This window comes from Podarcis raffonei, chromosome 13 (assembly GCF_027172205.1).
Source record: "Podarcis raffonei isolate rPodRaf1 chromosome 13, rPodRaf1.pri, whole genome shotgun sequence".
Classification (NCBI taxonomy): domain Eukaryota; kingdom Metazoa; phylum Chordata; class Lepidosauria; order Squamata; family Lacertidae; genus Podarcis; species Podarcis raffonei.
In genome coordinates this window covers 40,301,745-40,316,281 of record NC_070614.1, presented here as the reverse complement: position 1 = coordinate 40,316,281, position 14,537 = coordinate 40,301,745, and the positions used below count along the sequence as shown (strand labels likewise).

The window sequence follows — 14,537 nt, the reverse complement described above, 5'->3', positions numbered from 1 at the left end:
CAAGGAAGTTATCGGTCCTGCAAAACTACTACATGCACATATATAAAATTTTCATACATACAATGCAAAAGAAGAAACACTTTTAAACTTCACATTTATAAAAAAGGTTTATTTTTGTGTTTTCCTCTCACCCTCAAAAAATCAGGGAGGGAGCAGGTACCCTGCGCTCCCCTCCATTTTGGCATTAAAAACTCTGACAACCCCATGTGAGGCAGAGACAGCACCTCTGGCATCACTATGGCAACTGAGAACCACTCTTTCCAAGGCTTTAGCAAGTCACCATGTTAAATGTCTCTTGGAGTTAAAGGGTTTTCTTTTCAGGGATGGTCCAATCCATGCGCCACTCATCAGGGCCCAGAAGGTTCCGGTCTGTTACCCATCCTGCTGCTGTCAATCCTTGGAAGACACGGGTGGGCCCAAAGTGAAAGGAAGGGAGTCTTGTTTAGCTATAGCTATACATTCAATTAATTCTCAACCTACACTTTCCTACTCTCTGATACAGGACAATGCAGAAGGGTGAAATATAAGCAGGACTGAATGGTTTTTTGGGGGTAGGAGTGAGGATTCTTGCAAGGAGAAACAGCATGAGAAATCATAAAAACTTCTGCAGTCTTTTTAAAGGACAGCAAGTTTCCACTCCTTAGGATTAAGTTGAAAATCTGTGATGGGCAAAGCCTGATAAAAGTTCTGAAATCAGAGCAGGGGTTCTAACAGGGGTGAGGTGATTCCCTTTCCCCAGATCTAATTAATATGCTATTATAATAATCTTATTATTATGTACAGCTAAACAAGCAGCTAGATGCAAATCTATTAAATTTTCATAGCTTACCTAATTTTCATAACTTACACAGGTCATGGAAATGTAGATTTGCTCGGTGCTGCATTCAGAATATTTATTTTTTATTTTTTAAGTAAAGGTCAGCATCTATATCACGACCCCACTGTACCTGCCAGGAATCTGGGAAATATTTTGTCCAACAGCTGATGTGTTTCAGAAATCGCAGTGCTGTCCTTATTCTCAGGTTCTGAATGATCCAAAAAAGAAAAAAAGGAAGGAAGTCAGAGCATCCTCCCTGGGCAGGGCTACACCAAGAAAAGAGCACAGCATATTAAAATGGGTACATTGTTCGCACTTGAGCTCTAAGTATACGGTGGGCTATAAATGCAAATAAAATAAACTATCAAGGAGCAGCCCAATAGGAAGGGGGAAATCTCTCTCTAAAAAAAACACCACACAACGGAAAATAAGGACGGAAGCGGCTGTCTTTATGCTGCCTGACAACCCAGCGTCATCCATTTTGACTGGTGGTACAACGTCAGAGAGAAAGATCACCTTCCCAACCCTTTAAGTCATATCCTTTAAGCCTCGGGTGGACAGCTGTTTTAATTTCATTTTATTAATATATTTCTATCTCTCCCCCCCCCCCTTTCTTCCAAGAAGCATGTGGTCGTGTACAAAGTTCTCCTCCTCCTCAGTTCATCCTCATCCACAACCCTCCGAGAGAAGAACTGACCCACAGTAGCCCAGTCAGCTTCCTTGCTGAGTGAGGACTTGAACCCTGCTCCCCCAGGTCCAGCACTCTAACCACTACACTACACCACCATGTACCCCTCTGCCTGATTTCACACAGTCCTCAACCTGATTTCATGCAGGTGGCCCAAAAGGCAGAAATGGGGAGGGGGAGGGGGAGGAAGTGGGCCGTGGAAAAAGAGACACAAGAAGGATGTCCTGCCCACTTTTGGCTCTGGGCCCACCTGCCACTCTCCACAGGAGCGGAGGGTAAGATTCTTCACCCGTGGAGATGCCAGAAATTGAAGGGGAAATCTGTGTGCCCCACCCCACTGAGCTGTCCTTGCTCCCCACTCCCCTTCCTTCCTGGTTCATCACCTTCACGAAGCCTACGCTGCAGATTCAGGAGAGACTCTTCCTCCAAGGCAGACGTTGTCACATCTTGGTACAGCAGGACTTCCAGGAGGAAGGCGTGAGTGCAGGCCTTAATTACATCCACGCTGCCTGCCAGTCGGTGTAGGAGAATGGAGACAGTCCCTGGGGATGGAGGGAGAGAGATGGGGCAAGGTCATCGTCATCATTTTGTTTGTATGCCGCCTTTCCATAGTTAAAACCAGTGCTTTTTGGGGGGGGGCACAGGGGTACGCATACCCCTAAACGTTTTGTGAATCTTTGTACTTCTGTCCATTTACTGTATTTATTTTTCCTTATTTGAACTATCAAATGGTGATTTTCTTGAGTCAAAATGAGAGTACCCCTAAACGTTTTTTTAGGGGGGGAAAGCACTGGTTAAAACTGTGCTCAAGGTGGCTTACAACGTGACGCGATTTACATCATTGCAAACCTAACAAAAGTAATAAACAATAAATAAAACACATTAAAAAGTACACAACCAAATAGAAACAATTTCTACATAAATAATAAGATCGAAAAATAAAGATGCAGAAATCAATACCATTAACTTACCAAAAAAAAACCCCCAACTTAAACAATACCACAGCCTAGGAGTGTGTTCAGCAGTTTTTGTAGCTGGAGTCAGTCCTGTAAGGCCTGTAAGGCAAGCAGCAGGTTTTCCAGGACTCACAGCGAAGATGGTGCTCAGTATCTCACATGCTGACACATCTTTCTACTAGGACCCCAAATCTGCCGCCAGAGGTTGCATCCAGACCAGCCTTTACTCTGGCAGAGAGTGAAGCCATCAACTGGGATTGGGAATTCAGGACCAATTTAAAAAACAGGCAACTTTAGTTCATGGTCCAAACTTTGCTGCCCCTTGAAATATCCATCTCTATTGTTACTGCTTCTGCTACTCCAGTTTACACCCCACCTTTCTACATTAATATATGCTTTGCAGCAGACTGTAATAAAAATACAACAATCTAATAATTAGGAGGGGGGGAATACAAAATAAAAAATGTGATGAAAAAAGGATATATGTATGAGATTAAAAAACAACAACCCAAACTCATTTGCAACCTCTCTCTTTTTCATGCCACATTGCTAGGAAACTTCACACATGCCTCAGGCTGCAATCCTAACCCCATTTACTTGGGAGTAAGCCCGACTGAATTCAATCTACAAGATTAGTATTGCGCTCTTAATAGCCAGACACTTCATATATGCAACTTTCTCACCGACCCACCTGCTGCTCGGCTGACGAAGATTAAGTGATTTGTGGCATTCCCTTCAAGGGCTTTCTGGAAATCTGCAACTCTGGTTGGAGTTGGAAGAGAAATTCATGAATGCCAAAAAGTGATGCAGGTGTACCGTGGCCAGGATGGGAAATTCAATCTGAAAGACAAACCTCTGGGACTCCTCTGCACCCAGGAAGAATAAGTTTAGGCCCTGGGACCAAAGGCTGCATCTAGAAGCCTGCCTTTCAGTAAAATAAATGCATGGGGTTTTTTTTACTTTTGAAATACATTACTTTTAAAATTCCTATAGACACCTTTTCCAGGTTATATTTACACATTGTCACTTGGCAACAATGCGGAAGTGATCGCCTCCCACCCTCTGGAATGCCCTCCCCTCAAGAAATTTGTGACACTTTCAAAAGTCCACTTATCCAAGCCTGTCCTGGACTCTTACATGTTTAATTCTCTGTTCTGTACACTGCTCAGTTTTATTCCTGATATGTACTTTTTTGTTTTTAAACCAGTTTTCTAGGAAATCTTATTCGATTGTTATTGCTATTGCTTTCATCATTTTTAAGTCATGCACTTGGACATTTTTAGTTATAATAAGTGGGCTGAAAAACTTCACGAAGAAACGGCAAGCTTAGGAACAAATTATCTTCCAGAGAATGGAGGGTTAAAGGGGCACCTGATAGTTCTTACTCACCTGGAGGCCACAGTGTGGAGTGGTGTCCCAAGGTTCACCCTGAGCTGCTGCTGAAACCCTAGACATGGGGGTGAAAAACCTCTGGGTTTTTAAGGATGCAATCCTGAGGGCCTTTTGCTGAAGTCCCACCATGTTGGCGAAACCAAGGTAGGTCACCACTGTGACAGACACGATGGCAAAACCTCCCCTGACCTTGTGCCCTTCAGATGTTTTAGACTATGGCTCTTATCTACAACCGGAGATGTCACTGAGGAGAGCTGAGTGAGCCATACAGAGAGACCTGGAGGGCTGCGTTTGGCTCCCCATCTCTGACCTGGGGCATAATGTGACTGTCAGTTCTATGGTCTCCCTCTCCCACCAAAGGATGGGGTAGGGGAGAAGAAGAAGAGACGGATGGCATGAGCATGGCCAAAGCTCTCAGGCGGCACCACTCCTCCTTCCCCCTACACACAAGCCCTTTGTTACCTGGCACCAGAGGCTCCTGAGGGTTGGCGAGAGCAGGTCCCAGCACTTTACCCCGTTGCAAAAAATGCCGCAAGACCAGGCGGAGCCGGGCACGGTTGAGGGTCTCCATGCAGATGGATCGTACCGCCCTATAATTGGCGTAGAGGTGCAAGGCAGTGAAGAGGCCGTAGAGGGAATAAGTGAGGCTGAACGGAAAGGAAGCAGACAAATCAGAGAAAAGACTCACCTAAGAAAGGACTTTCTTCTGTCCTCAGTGGCCCCTGCCAAACACTTCCATGCCTTCTATCCTTGTAAAACCTGGCTCTTCCACAGCCCACCTCCCTATCTACCACACGGAGAGATAGAGGCAGCATCCTTCCACTCACCGGAGATTGTCTGCTACAAGAGGAATGAGGAGAAGACTGAAGAAGAGGCCAGCTAGGTTCACCAGGGTCTCCTGGGTAAGCAAGAGAGGAGGTCACCAGAAGGCAAATGGTAGGCCTCAGGCCTTGCACAGCCCTAACAAGAGTTGGCCAACGCATGCCTCATCCCATCCACACCCCCTAGCACTCTCACCTGGCTTCCATCTTTGGCCGAAACATCGGCCATGTTGTCCCGCCGGGCCTGGTGCATGGTGAGGGCTGCCCGAGTGGCCCCTCCAGCAACTCCCACAATGCACTGAATCAGAGAGAAAATGGAGGTGGAGGGAGAACAGAAAGCTTTGTGGGTCACACACAGACACAACTACATACTCCTCCCAAACAAACGACAGAACATGACACCATGACCTCCTCAGCCCCCCAGGGTATCCACAACCCATCAGGAAAATCAGGATGAAAACGGACACCAAGCTTTGTCCCAATACTGGCTCACAGAAGCCTTAGGCCACATTTGCACCATACATTTAAAGCACTATAATACCAGGTGAAACAGTGGCTTCCCCCAAGGAGTTCTAGGAGCTGTAGCTTGTTAAGGGTTTGGAGAGTTCTTTAAACACCCCTGATTTTCCTCCCAGAGTAGAATTCCCAGGGTGGTTTAACAGCCAATCCCCAGTGAACTCTGGGAATTGTAGTTCTGTGAGGGTAAACTACAGGTCCCAGAATCCTTTGGAGGAAGCCACAATTGTTTAAAGTGGCACCATAGTCCTTTTAACATATTGTGTGAACGTGACCTTACAATAAATGTCTCACCCATTATACCCGCCAAGTTCCACTCCAGTTGCGCATCTCAATTATCCCAGCATCTCACCAAGCCAACTCCCATCCCTCCTCATTATTTATTTTTACCTTGAAGAAGCCACTGATGCACACAATGAGAGTGAAGCATGCTGGGAATGCTGGGGCCAGAATCTCCATTAAGATGGCCATGTCATTCAGGACATCAGCAAAGAGCCTAAGAGGTGTGGGTTTTTTTGGGGGGAGGGGATATTAAATGTCAATCAAAGAGAAAACACTGACCCATCAAGTGTCTGTCTAAGCACAAACCCACAAGAAGGTAATTAACAACAACCTGTGGGACTGGTGTCATAAAATCATTTTATATCACAAGTATAAACAATTACAAACATGGCCTAAAATCACTCAACTCAGTAAAATAAACTCAAACACATTTCGCCCTTATTGTATTCCCCAGTAGTCAATAATATTAATACATACATATGTACACACAGAGAAAGAGAGGCATATATTTCAATATATTTCAAACAGTTGGAGCCATCAGTGAAATTAATAAGTAAAGGCACACCAAATAAGGCTCCTACTGGTCTTGTTTTTTATCATACTACAGATGGCCACATGTATGTGCCTGTAAACCAAAACTAGCACTCAAGCAAAGCCATAAACAGTCCTTCCAACTGGAACATATGTCTAAAAGTGTCCTAGCTAATGAACCAACAGAAAGTACAGTTGGTGATGAAGTACTGGATTTGTACCTAATTTTAGACATGCAGTTAGAGAGGAGGACACCTATGAAGTTGGGGTCAAAACACCCCTCTTTACCTCCATTGCTTCGCATCACAGTCCAGTTTGCTCCTGGAAGATAAAAAGGAAATGGGATAATGTGGGAAGGAGGAGGACAGGGCCCCACAGAGATCAAACTCGGAAAACAGCTGGTGGTCAGAATGTCAGATTAGGATTGGGCAGAAGACCAAGGTTCAGACCCCCACTCAGCCACGAAGGCCCCGCCTTGCAGCCTAGCCTACCTCATAAGATTGTTGCAGGGATAAAACTGGGGCAGGGGGTGTAAAATCATGCATGCCACCTTGAAGGAAAGGTGGGATAGCAATGGCTTCTAGCCATGATAGTTCTTTTCCATGTCTCTGTGTACCAGTTCATGGGGGGTAGAAAATCTCAAGTGGGGAAAACCCTTTGTTGCCCTCAGGTCCTCCTTTTGGGCTCCCTATAGGAATCTGGTTGGGCACTGCATGAGAAGGGGGTGGGACTAGATGGGGCTTAGGCCTGATCCAGCAATGCACTGGAATAAATAAAACATGAACAGTCCCACCCTTGCACATTTCCTCCTCCCCATCCCCCACTAGCATCAACAACATAGGGCGGAAGAGGACTCACCCCTTACTCCAGGCAAAGACAATTCGGCCCAGCATCCCAGTCCCATCTGAGGAAGAAGGGATAGAGAGCACACATCAGTGGTTGCCACAAAGGGGCAACTGGTCCACGTGAGATTGGAGGTTACAGGAAGCTGGCTCGCAACACAGTTTGAATCTGCAAGTTACAGGAGCTTCTTTTTGGAGTGGGGTAGAGACTATATTGCTGGCAAGATGAGGAATGAACTGGAAAAGGGAGAACAGTGCTGAGGGGGCCCACCTTAACCTGAGTAGTTCTGGGTTCAAATCAAGATGAACAGAGTTGGGGAAAGGCTCTGAGGGAGCAGTTTTACATGGCACATCCCGCCCCCCCCCGCTTGCCGGAACTTAGGCCACATTCAGCCATGGGCTCTATTGCATTAGTTGTACTGTTTATACTGTTATCCCTTCTGTTTCTGATGTTCCTAAATGTTGTGGGGCAGTAAAGAGGGTTTGATTTTGTGGGCACCAGTAAATTAAGTGTTGTTTAAACGCTTAAAGGTAAAGGTAAAGGGACCCCTGACTATTAGGTCCAGTCGTGACCGACTCTGGGGTTGTGGCGCTCATCTTGCTTTATTGGCCGAGGGAGCCGGCGTACAGCTTCCAGGTCATGTGGCCAGCATGACTAAGCCGCTTCTGGCGAACCAGAGCAGCGCACGGAAACGCTGTTTACCTTCCTGCCGGTATCTTCCCTATTTATCTACTTGCACTTTGACGTGCTTTTGAACTGCTAGGTTGGCAGGAGCAGGGACTGAGCAATGGGAGCTCACCCCGTCGCAGGGATTCGAACCACCGACCTTCTGATCAGCAAGCCCTAGGCTCTGTGGTTTAACCCACAGCGCCACCCACGTCCCAAGCTTACTAAGCATTTATTTAAAGTTCCAAGCAAGCACCTTGAGCTACTTTTAACCGTGGGAAAGGATCAGAAGAGGAAAAGTCACAGAGGATTAACAGAAGGGCAAGTCCCACCTTTCAGGATCCAGGTGACAGTAGCAGCCGTGACGGTTGAAGCCTCATCCCCGACTCCCACCCCTTTCAGCACAGCCTGGGTGGCCAGAGTCCCTGTGATGCTACTGGCAAAGGCCTGGGTTGGGGCAGGGAAAAGAGAGGGGGGCAGTTAGGGCAGAACAGAGGAGGGTTTTTGCCCCACTTAACCACCAGTCTGAGACCTTCCCTTGGGCCTTCGATATCCTATCCTGCCTCAAACCACACACAGCTTCATCCGAGCCAAAATACTTCCTTTAAAAAATACCCTCCACAGACCTGATGCCCTCACTTTTTCCAGCCTCTGATAATGAAGAGGATGAGCAGGATGTTGGAAACCAATCACCCCACCGAAAAGCAGACCACGCCCGCAGATGATTTGGTACTTACGTTACAAGAGCCAGAATCTAGTACCAAAAGGGTTTTAGAACTAATTCAAGAGTTTGGCCAAGTAGCAGGATTTAAACTGAACAAATCTAAAACTAAGGTATTGGAGAAAAATTTAACACCTATGGAAAAGGAGAGGTTTCAGAATGAGACAGGTTTAACTGTGGTTAAGAAAGTGAAATACTTGGGGATTAATATGACAGCTAAAATTGTGAATTTATTTAAAGATAATTATGAAAAATGCTGGACAGAAGTAAAAAAAGATTTAGAAATTTGGTCAAACTTGAAGCTTTCCTTGTTGGGTCGAATTGCAGCTATAAAGATGAATGTTTTGCCTAGAATGTTGTTTTTGTTTCAAACATTGCAGATTGTGGACAAGATGGATCGTTTCAAGAAGTGGCAGAAAGATATTTCTAGATTTGTCTGGCAGGGCAAGAAGCCCAGAATAAAATTTAAGATATTAACTGAGGCAAAGGAAAGAGGCGGATTTGCCCTGCCAGACTTTAAACTTTACTATGAATCAGCAGCATTCTGCTGGTTGAAAGATTGGCTGCTTCTTGAGAACACAGATATTTTGGACCTAGAAGGGTTTAATAATACTTTTGGGTGGCATGCATACTTGTGGTACGACAAGGTTAAAGCTCATAAAGCTTTTAAAAACCATATTGTCAGGAAAGCATTGTATAATGTCTGGATCAGGTATAAAGATTTGCTGGAAAATAAAACTCCTAGGTGGTTGTCACCAATGGAGGCAAAGGCTGTGAAAAAAATTAATATGGAGTCCAAATGGCCGAAATATTGGGAAATTTTGGAACAAGAAGGGGATATATTGAAATTGCAGAGTTATGAGAAATTGAAAGATAAAGTGCGAGACTGGCTTCATTATTATCAAATAATGGAGGTTTTTAAGTTAGACAGGAAAATTGGTTTCCAGGTGGAAAAATCAAAACTGGACACAGAATTGTTAGAATCCAAAACTAAGAACTTGTCAAAAATGTATAACTTGCTGTTGAAATGGAATACACAGGATGAAACAGTTAAATCAGCTATGATCAAGTGGGCACAAGATATTGGTCATAACATTATGTTTGAGGACTGGGAACGGTTGTGGACCACTGGTATAAAATTTACGGCATGTAATGCCTTAAAAGAAAATATTATGAAAATGACTTATAGGTGGTACATGACCCCAGTCAAGCTCGCAAAAATTTACCACTTGCCTGATAATAAGTGTTGGAAATGTAAAGAGACTGAAGGTACATTCTTTCACCTTTGGTGGACATGCCCAAGGATTAAGGCTTTCTGGGAAGTGATTTATAATGAAATGAAAAAGGTATTTAAATATACCTTCCTGAAGAAACCAGAGGCCTTTCTCCTGGGTATGGTCGGCCAATTGGTGTCAAAGAAGGACAGAACATTTTTTATGTATGCTACAACAGCAGCAAGAATACTCATCGCAAAGTATTGGAAGACACAAGATCTACCCACCGTGGAAGAATGGCAGATGAAGGTAATAGATTATATGGGACTGGCAGAAATGACCGGCAGAATCCGAGACCAGGGAAAAGAGACGGCGGAAGAAGATTGGAAGAAATTTAAGGACTATCTTAAGAAACATTGTAAAATTATTGAATGTTAGAACGATGTTGATTTTGAAATTAAGGGATTTTTAGCTGTAATGATTATGTAATTAAGAAAAGAAAGGTCAAAAACTATATAGAAATTAGGGGAAGGATTTGCTGAATTGAACTAATTAGAGATTGGAATACAGAGAGGGGAGGTATGAGGAGGTCGGGAAAGTAAGTTTTATGAATATAGGGGATTGAAATTATATTTGTTGTTGTATGTGTTTTGTATGTATTTTTGTTGTTTCTGTTTGTTCTTTTGTTTTTTCTATTTTATATAAATCTTTAAAACTTTAATAAATATCTTATAATAAAAAAAAAAGAAAAGCAGACCACGCCCCCCCTGCCCCACCAGGATGGAGAATAGAGCCTTCACCTGCACCGTGTCCCAAATCTGGTAGGCCAGGTAGTCTGAACTCACACTTTCCGGATAACCCTGGGGTAGGAAGACCAACTGCAGGAAGGAGAATAGAGGTTGTTGTCATTGTTTTTAAATTCACGACCACTGAGACACATCTGTTTTGACTGTTGGAGTACTTTGGACTTGTTGCCACATGTTTCCCCTCTCATCCCCATCCCAAGAGAAAAGGGTGCCTGTAGGCTCAGCAGTCCCTCTTCGATTTTTTTTTAAGAGCATTGTTTTTGCATCCCAGAGATACGTTGCCTTTCATGCCCACACCTAAGGCCACACGATATGTTTCAAGCGGTATGATACCCCTTTAACTGTCATGGCTTCCCCCAAGAATCCTATCCTGGGAACTGTAGTTTATTAGTGGTGCTGAGAGCTGCTACAAGACGCCTATTCCCCTCCCAGAGCTACAATAACCAGAGGTCGCTGGGAAGAGGGTTTGTTTGCTGAGCATTTTGAAAACATCTTTTAAGGGTCAGGGATGCTTTTCCTCTTCACCCTCCTTCTTGCCAAGACACAACCTGGCATAATACGCAGCACTGGCTCCCATTGACAGATAACACATCACACCCAAGTTCTGTCCTACATCTGTTCCCAACCAATTTCCCTTCTTCAAAAACACAAATCATGCAGCATGCATGATGCATCTGGTATCACTTATCCCTTTCTGCTCCCACACCTGACACACACACACACACACACACAAACCAATACACACCAAGGCTTCCTTCTTCCCATCACTATCTTCTTCCTAAACCACTATCATCAAACAGTCCTTCCATCCACTCTGCTAAATCTGTCCTGCAAAAACACAAATGGACAATGGACGTTTGTGTGTGTGTCCATATACAAACACACACTCTCTCTCATATACACACACACACACACAGAGAGAGAGAGAAATTTAATAAATAATAATAATTCGCATATACAACATTCAGGAGCCCTTTGGAAACACAAACCAACAGAAGCTGTTTTCTCACCATGAAGATCTCCCGTAGTGAACGGAATCCTTGATTTTGAGGTCCGTCTGGAATGCAGGCTAGCCTCCCATCAGGCAAGGCCCGGTAGTGCTGAGCACTGCGAGAGCCATAACTTTCCATACAAAGTGGCTGAACCCCCAAATTGGTCATATCTCAAGCAGCTCCTAAGCTGTTAAGGACACACAGTATTATTAATCAATTGTTAATTTTGCATTTGAGAAACAGAGTATGTGAACAGGAATGCATAGGTTAGGTCATGAGAACCTCAGGTCCAAGGACTAGATGTGGCCCTCTAAGCCTTTCTACCTGGCCCTTGGGATTCTCCTCAGGGCAGCCATGTCTTCTCCTGACCGGGATGTGTTCTTAAACTCTGATAAGGGCTTCCCCTGCACTGTACATTTAAAGTAGCAGCATACCACGTTGAACAGTCATGGCTTCCCCAAAGGAATCCTAGTAACTGTAGTTTGCTAAGCATCCTGAGAGTAGTTAGGAGACCCCTTTTCCCCTCACAGAGTTGCAATTCCCAGAATTTCCTGGAAATTCCCAGTATTCTCTTTTGGCCTCTGCTTAAAACATTTTCGTTTAGGCAAGCCTACCAGACAACATGCAGACATTGATGTGCTCTAATCTTTTCCTGCTGATTTTAATTATATTATAAATCTTACAGTTACAGTGGTACCTCAGGTTAAGTACTTAATTCGTTCCGGAGGTCTGTTCTTAACCTGAAGCACCACTTTAGCTAATGGGGCCTCCTGCTGCCACTGCACCGCCAGAGCACGATTTCTGTTCTTATCCTGAAGCAAAGTTCTTAACCTGAGGTACTATTTCTGGGTTAGCGGAGTCTGTATCCTGAAGCGTATGTAACCTGAAGCGTATGTAACCCGAGGTACCACTGTATTTGCTTTCTTGCTGGCCTTATTGATAATGTTAATATTTCTTGTAAACCGCTTAAAGGTCGTATCACAATCAAGCGGCATATAAATTTTGCTAAATAAAACCAATAAATTACACTCCTTTCACAAAGTACTCTAGACAGCTTGCCACTTTACCGACACAACTGATCTATCCCAAAAGCCCCAGCTAAGTCATTTTCAGATGCTGCCTGCTTTAAAAACAAAACAAAACAAAAACCTTCCACATTTAAAGGCGTGTGCATCCTAGAACATTATAAACAGAGGGAATCCCCAAGTATTCAGCACAGGCAACCCAACCCCCTTTTGCACCTAGCTCCTGGGCATACATACAGATATTGTCACTTAAGCTCTAAGAATGTACGGGGGACGCATCCGAAAACCAGCTTTTCCCAGCAGTGATTGTTGACTGGCAGCTCTCACAGAAGCGCGCACGCCAATGCCTGCTGGCTCCCGGATCTCTCTCCGGGGGTTGGCATGGCACCGCCACCCCGAGCCCAGCCTAACCTTTGCAAGCCGCCGTCCGGGCGCCACCCGCTCAGCGCCCAGATCTATTTCGCCAAGTGGCAGGTCTCGGTTGCTCCAATCTGGGGAGGTTAGGACTGCGGAGGATGCCGGGGGATAGTTGCAAGGGACTATGGGGGCTGTAGTTTTGGGTGGCATTGAGGCCTCTTCCTCTCCCTAACCTGTGCCTTCCTTCATTATTAAGATACAGTAGAGTGTTTGCTTCTTAGGGAAGAAAAAGAAATCCGGAGGGGTGGCCATATTAATCTGTTGCACCAGCAACAGCGGCGCAGGATCTTGCAGGTTGTGGAAACTCTTTTATCAAATGTATTACGGCGTAAGGTTTTGTGGACTAGGCTTACGATGCCAGCTGGCAAATTATATAGATTAAAAGTTATACCGTAATTAATGCGCTCAGTAGCACAAGACTACTGTTAAATAAATAATAAAAGCCTTTTTTGGGGGGGTAAATGCATATTTACACGCACTCCGAATACCCTATCTCCAGGTTCTTAAGTGAAGTCTTATCCGCGAAGGTATCGCTGCTTAAAACGCTTGCAGAGTTACACAGATTTGGCAGCAGCTTTTCCCAGCGTGGACTTGGAGAAAGCTCTGCAGGTGGAATTGCTGCCTGGCATGCAGCCGCCGAAGGCACAGGGGCTTTATGGGGGAGAGAGAGAAAGGGGGCGCCTTCCGTTCTGTTGCGGGGCTGGAGCTGCTTCGTTCCCAGCTGACGCCGCAGTTCTTTACTGCGCGGGATTTAGCTGGAGAGAAACGGGGCGCAAAGGGGTGAAAACTCCACGCGAAAGGGAACCATTTCCCCCTTTACGAAATAGGCAGCCACGTCCTCCGGGAAACACCTCCAGCAATCCATAAACGCCGAGGATCCAGGAGGAACGACGGGAGGAGTTGCAACCCCGGTTCCAAGGAGCTCTGGGAAATGTGGTCCTCCATCGTTGCAGTTGCTGTCATGACTGTCCATAAGAATTTCTGCTTCTCTCCGAGTTTATTGAATCCCTTTTAAAGCCATCTAAGTCCACAGCCATCACCACCCCATGCCGTGGCAATAAATTCCACAATTATTAATTTTTTTAAAAAGTGGAGAACGTTTATGCATACAATCTGCTGATCTCCATCTGAATTAGCAAGGTGCAATGGGGGATAACCGTTGGACAGTGTTCTTGAAGCTACTAACATGAGTTTGACCAATTTGCAGGAAACAGTGGAAGACAGGAGTGCCTGGCATGCTCTAGTCCATGGGGTCACGAAGAGTCAGACAAGACTAAACGACTAAACAACGAGCTACTTGATTTGTACCTGCCTTGCACATCACATCACATCAAGAAGTCTTTCTTACCAAAATGGAGCCAGAGAATAATATTGAGAGGGGGAGCTGTATTTTCAATAGATGCAACTTGCTCTTGTCACTGAAGGTTGTATTATCTCTGGCAAGCAGGGTTGGGATAGGTAAAGGCACAGGGGAAACCAATATCCTAAAGTGATCCAGCTCTACACTTGAAACCAAGAAAAGTGACAGCTGGGAACTACTTTCATTTTTGCATTATCTGAGTTTGACTTTGCTTAGCACACACATGGAAAATTTAAGATTTGTATATATAAGAAGTTGTTTTTGTGGATGGGATCTTAGAAACAGGATTCTCCAGGGACCAGAAAGTTGTGGTATCTAAAAAGCAACAACACAGCTCTGAGCTGCTTTGTGCTTTTGGCTAACATGTGACTTCAGCAGAAACTGCTGGCCCTCATCAGGGCCCCAGCACTCGACTTTGTTTTAACCTCTTCTTGATATATGAGGGGGCTGTGTGAGTTATACAACAACAAAAAAAGGCAGCATAGAAATG

The 14,537-nt window shown here is 44.8% G+C and overlaps 1 protein-coding gene across 7 annotated transcripts; it reads right to left on the bottom strand.

Annotated features, from left to right (window-relative positions):
- Positions 1-94: 94 nt before the first annotated feature.
- RUSF1 (RUS family member 1) lies at positions 95-13,742 on the bottom strand. 7 transcript variants are annotated; one of them, XM_053363557.1, is made up of 15 exons: positions 12,682-12,785; positions 11,264-11,432; positions 10,248-10,325; positions 7,845-7,959; positions 6,862-6,907; positions 6,292-6,324; positions 5,581-5,686; positions 4,871-4,972; positions 4,681-4,751; positions 4,316-4,500; positions 3,851-3,908; positions 3,153-3,223; positions 1,889-2,047; positions 948-1,025; positions 95-396 (listed from the first exon to the last, which is right to left on the bottom strand). In XM_053363557.1, exons 2-15 carry the CDS (start codon positions 11,411-11,413, stop codon positions 302-304), a joined length of 1,347 nt encoding a protein of 448 aa, XP_053219532.1. In that variant the 5' UTR covers positions 11,414-11,432; positions 12,682-12,785; the 3' UTR covers positions 95-301. The 7 variants fall into 7 exon arrangements, with proteins under 7 accessions (XP_053219532.1, XP_053219531.1, XP_053219535.1 ...); XM_053363556.1 differs by lacking the exon at positions 12,682-12,785 and adding an exon at positions 12,508-12,675; XM_053363560.1 differs by lacking the exon at positions 11,264-11,432 and having other exon boundaries at positions 4,316-4,443; positions 12,682-13,742.
- Positions 13,743-14,537: the final 795 nt, after the last annotated feature.

Excerpts from the sequence above, each read along its gene's own strand:
- RUSF1 (XM_053363555.1), bottom strand. The coding sequence starts at position 12,837 with ATGCCACCCAAAACTACAGCCCCCATAGTCCCTTGCAACTATCCCCCG. Across the intron at positions 5,687-6,291 it reads TGTGATGCGAAGCAATGGAG|GCTCTTTGCTGATGTCCTGA; the intron begins GTAAAGAGGGGT and ends CACACCTCTTAG. Across the intron at positions 4,501-4,680 it reads CTTGTAGCAGACAATCTCCG|CCTCACTTATTCCCTCTACG; the intron begins GTGAGTGGAAGG and ends CTTTCCGTTCAG.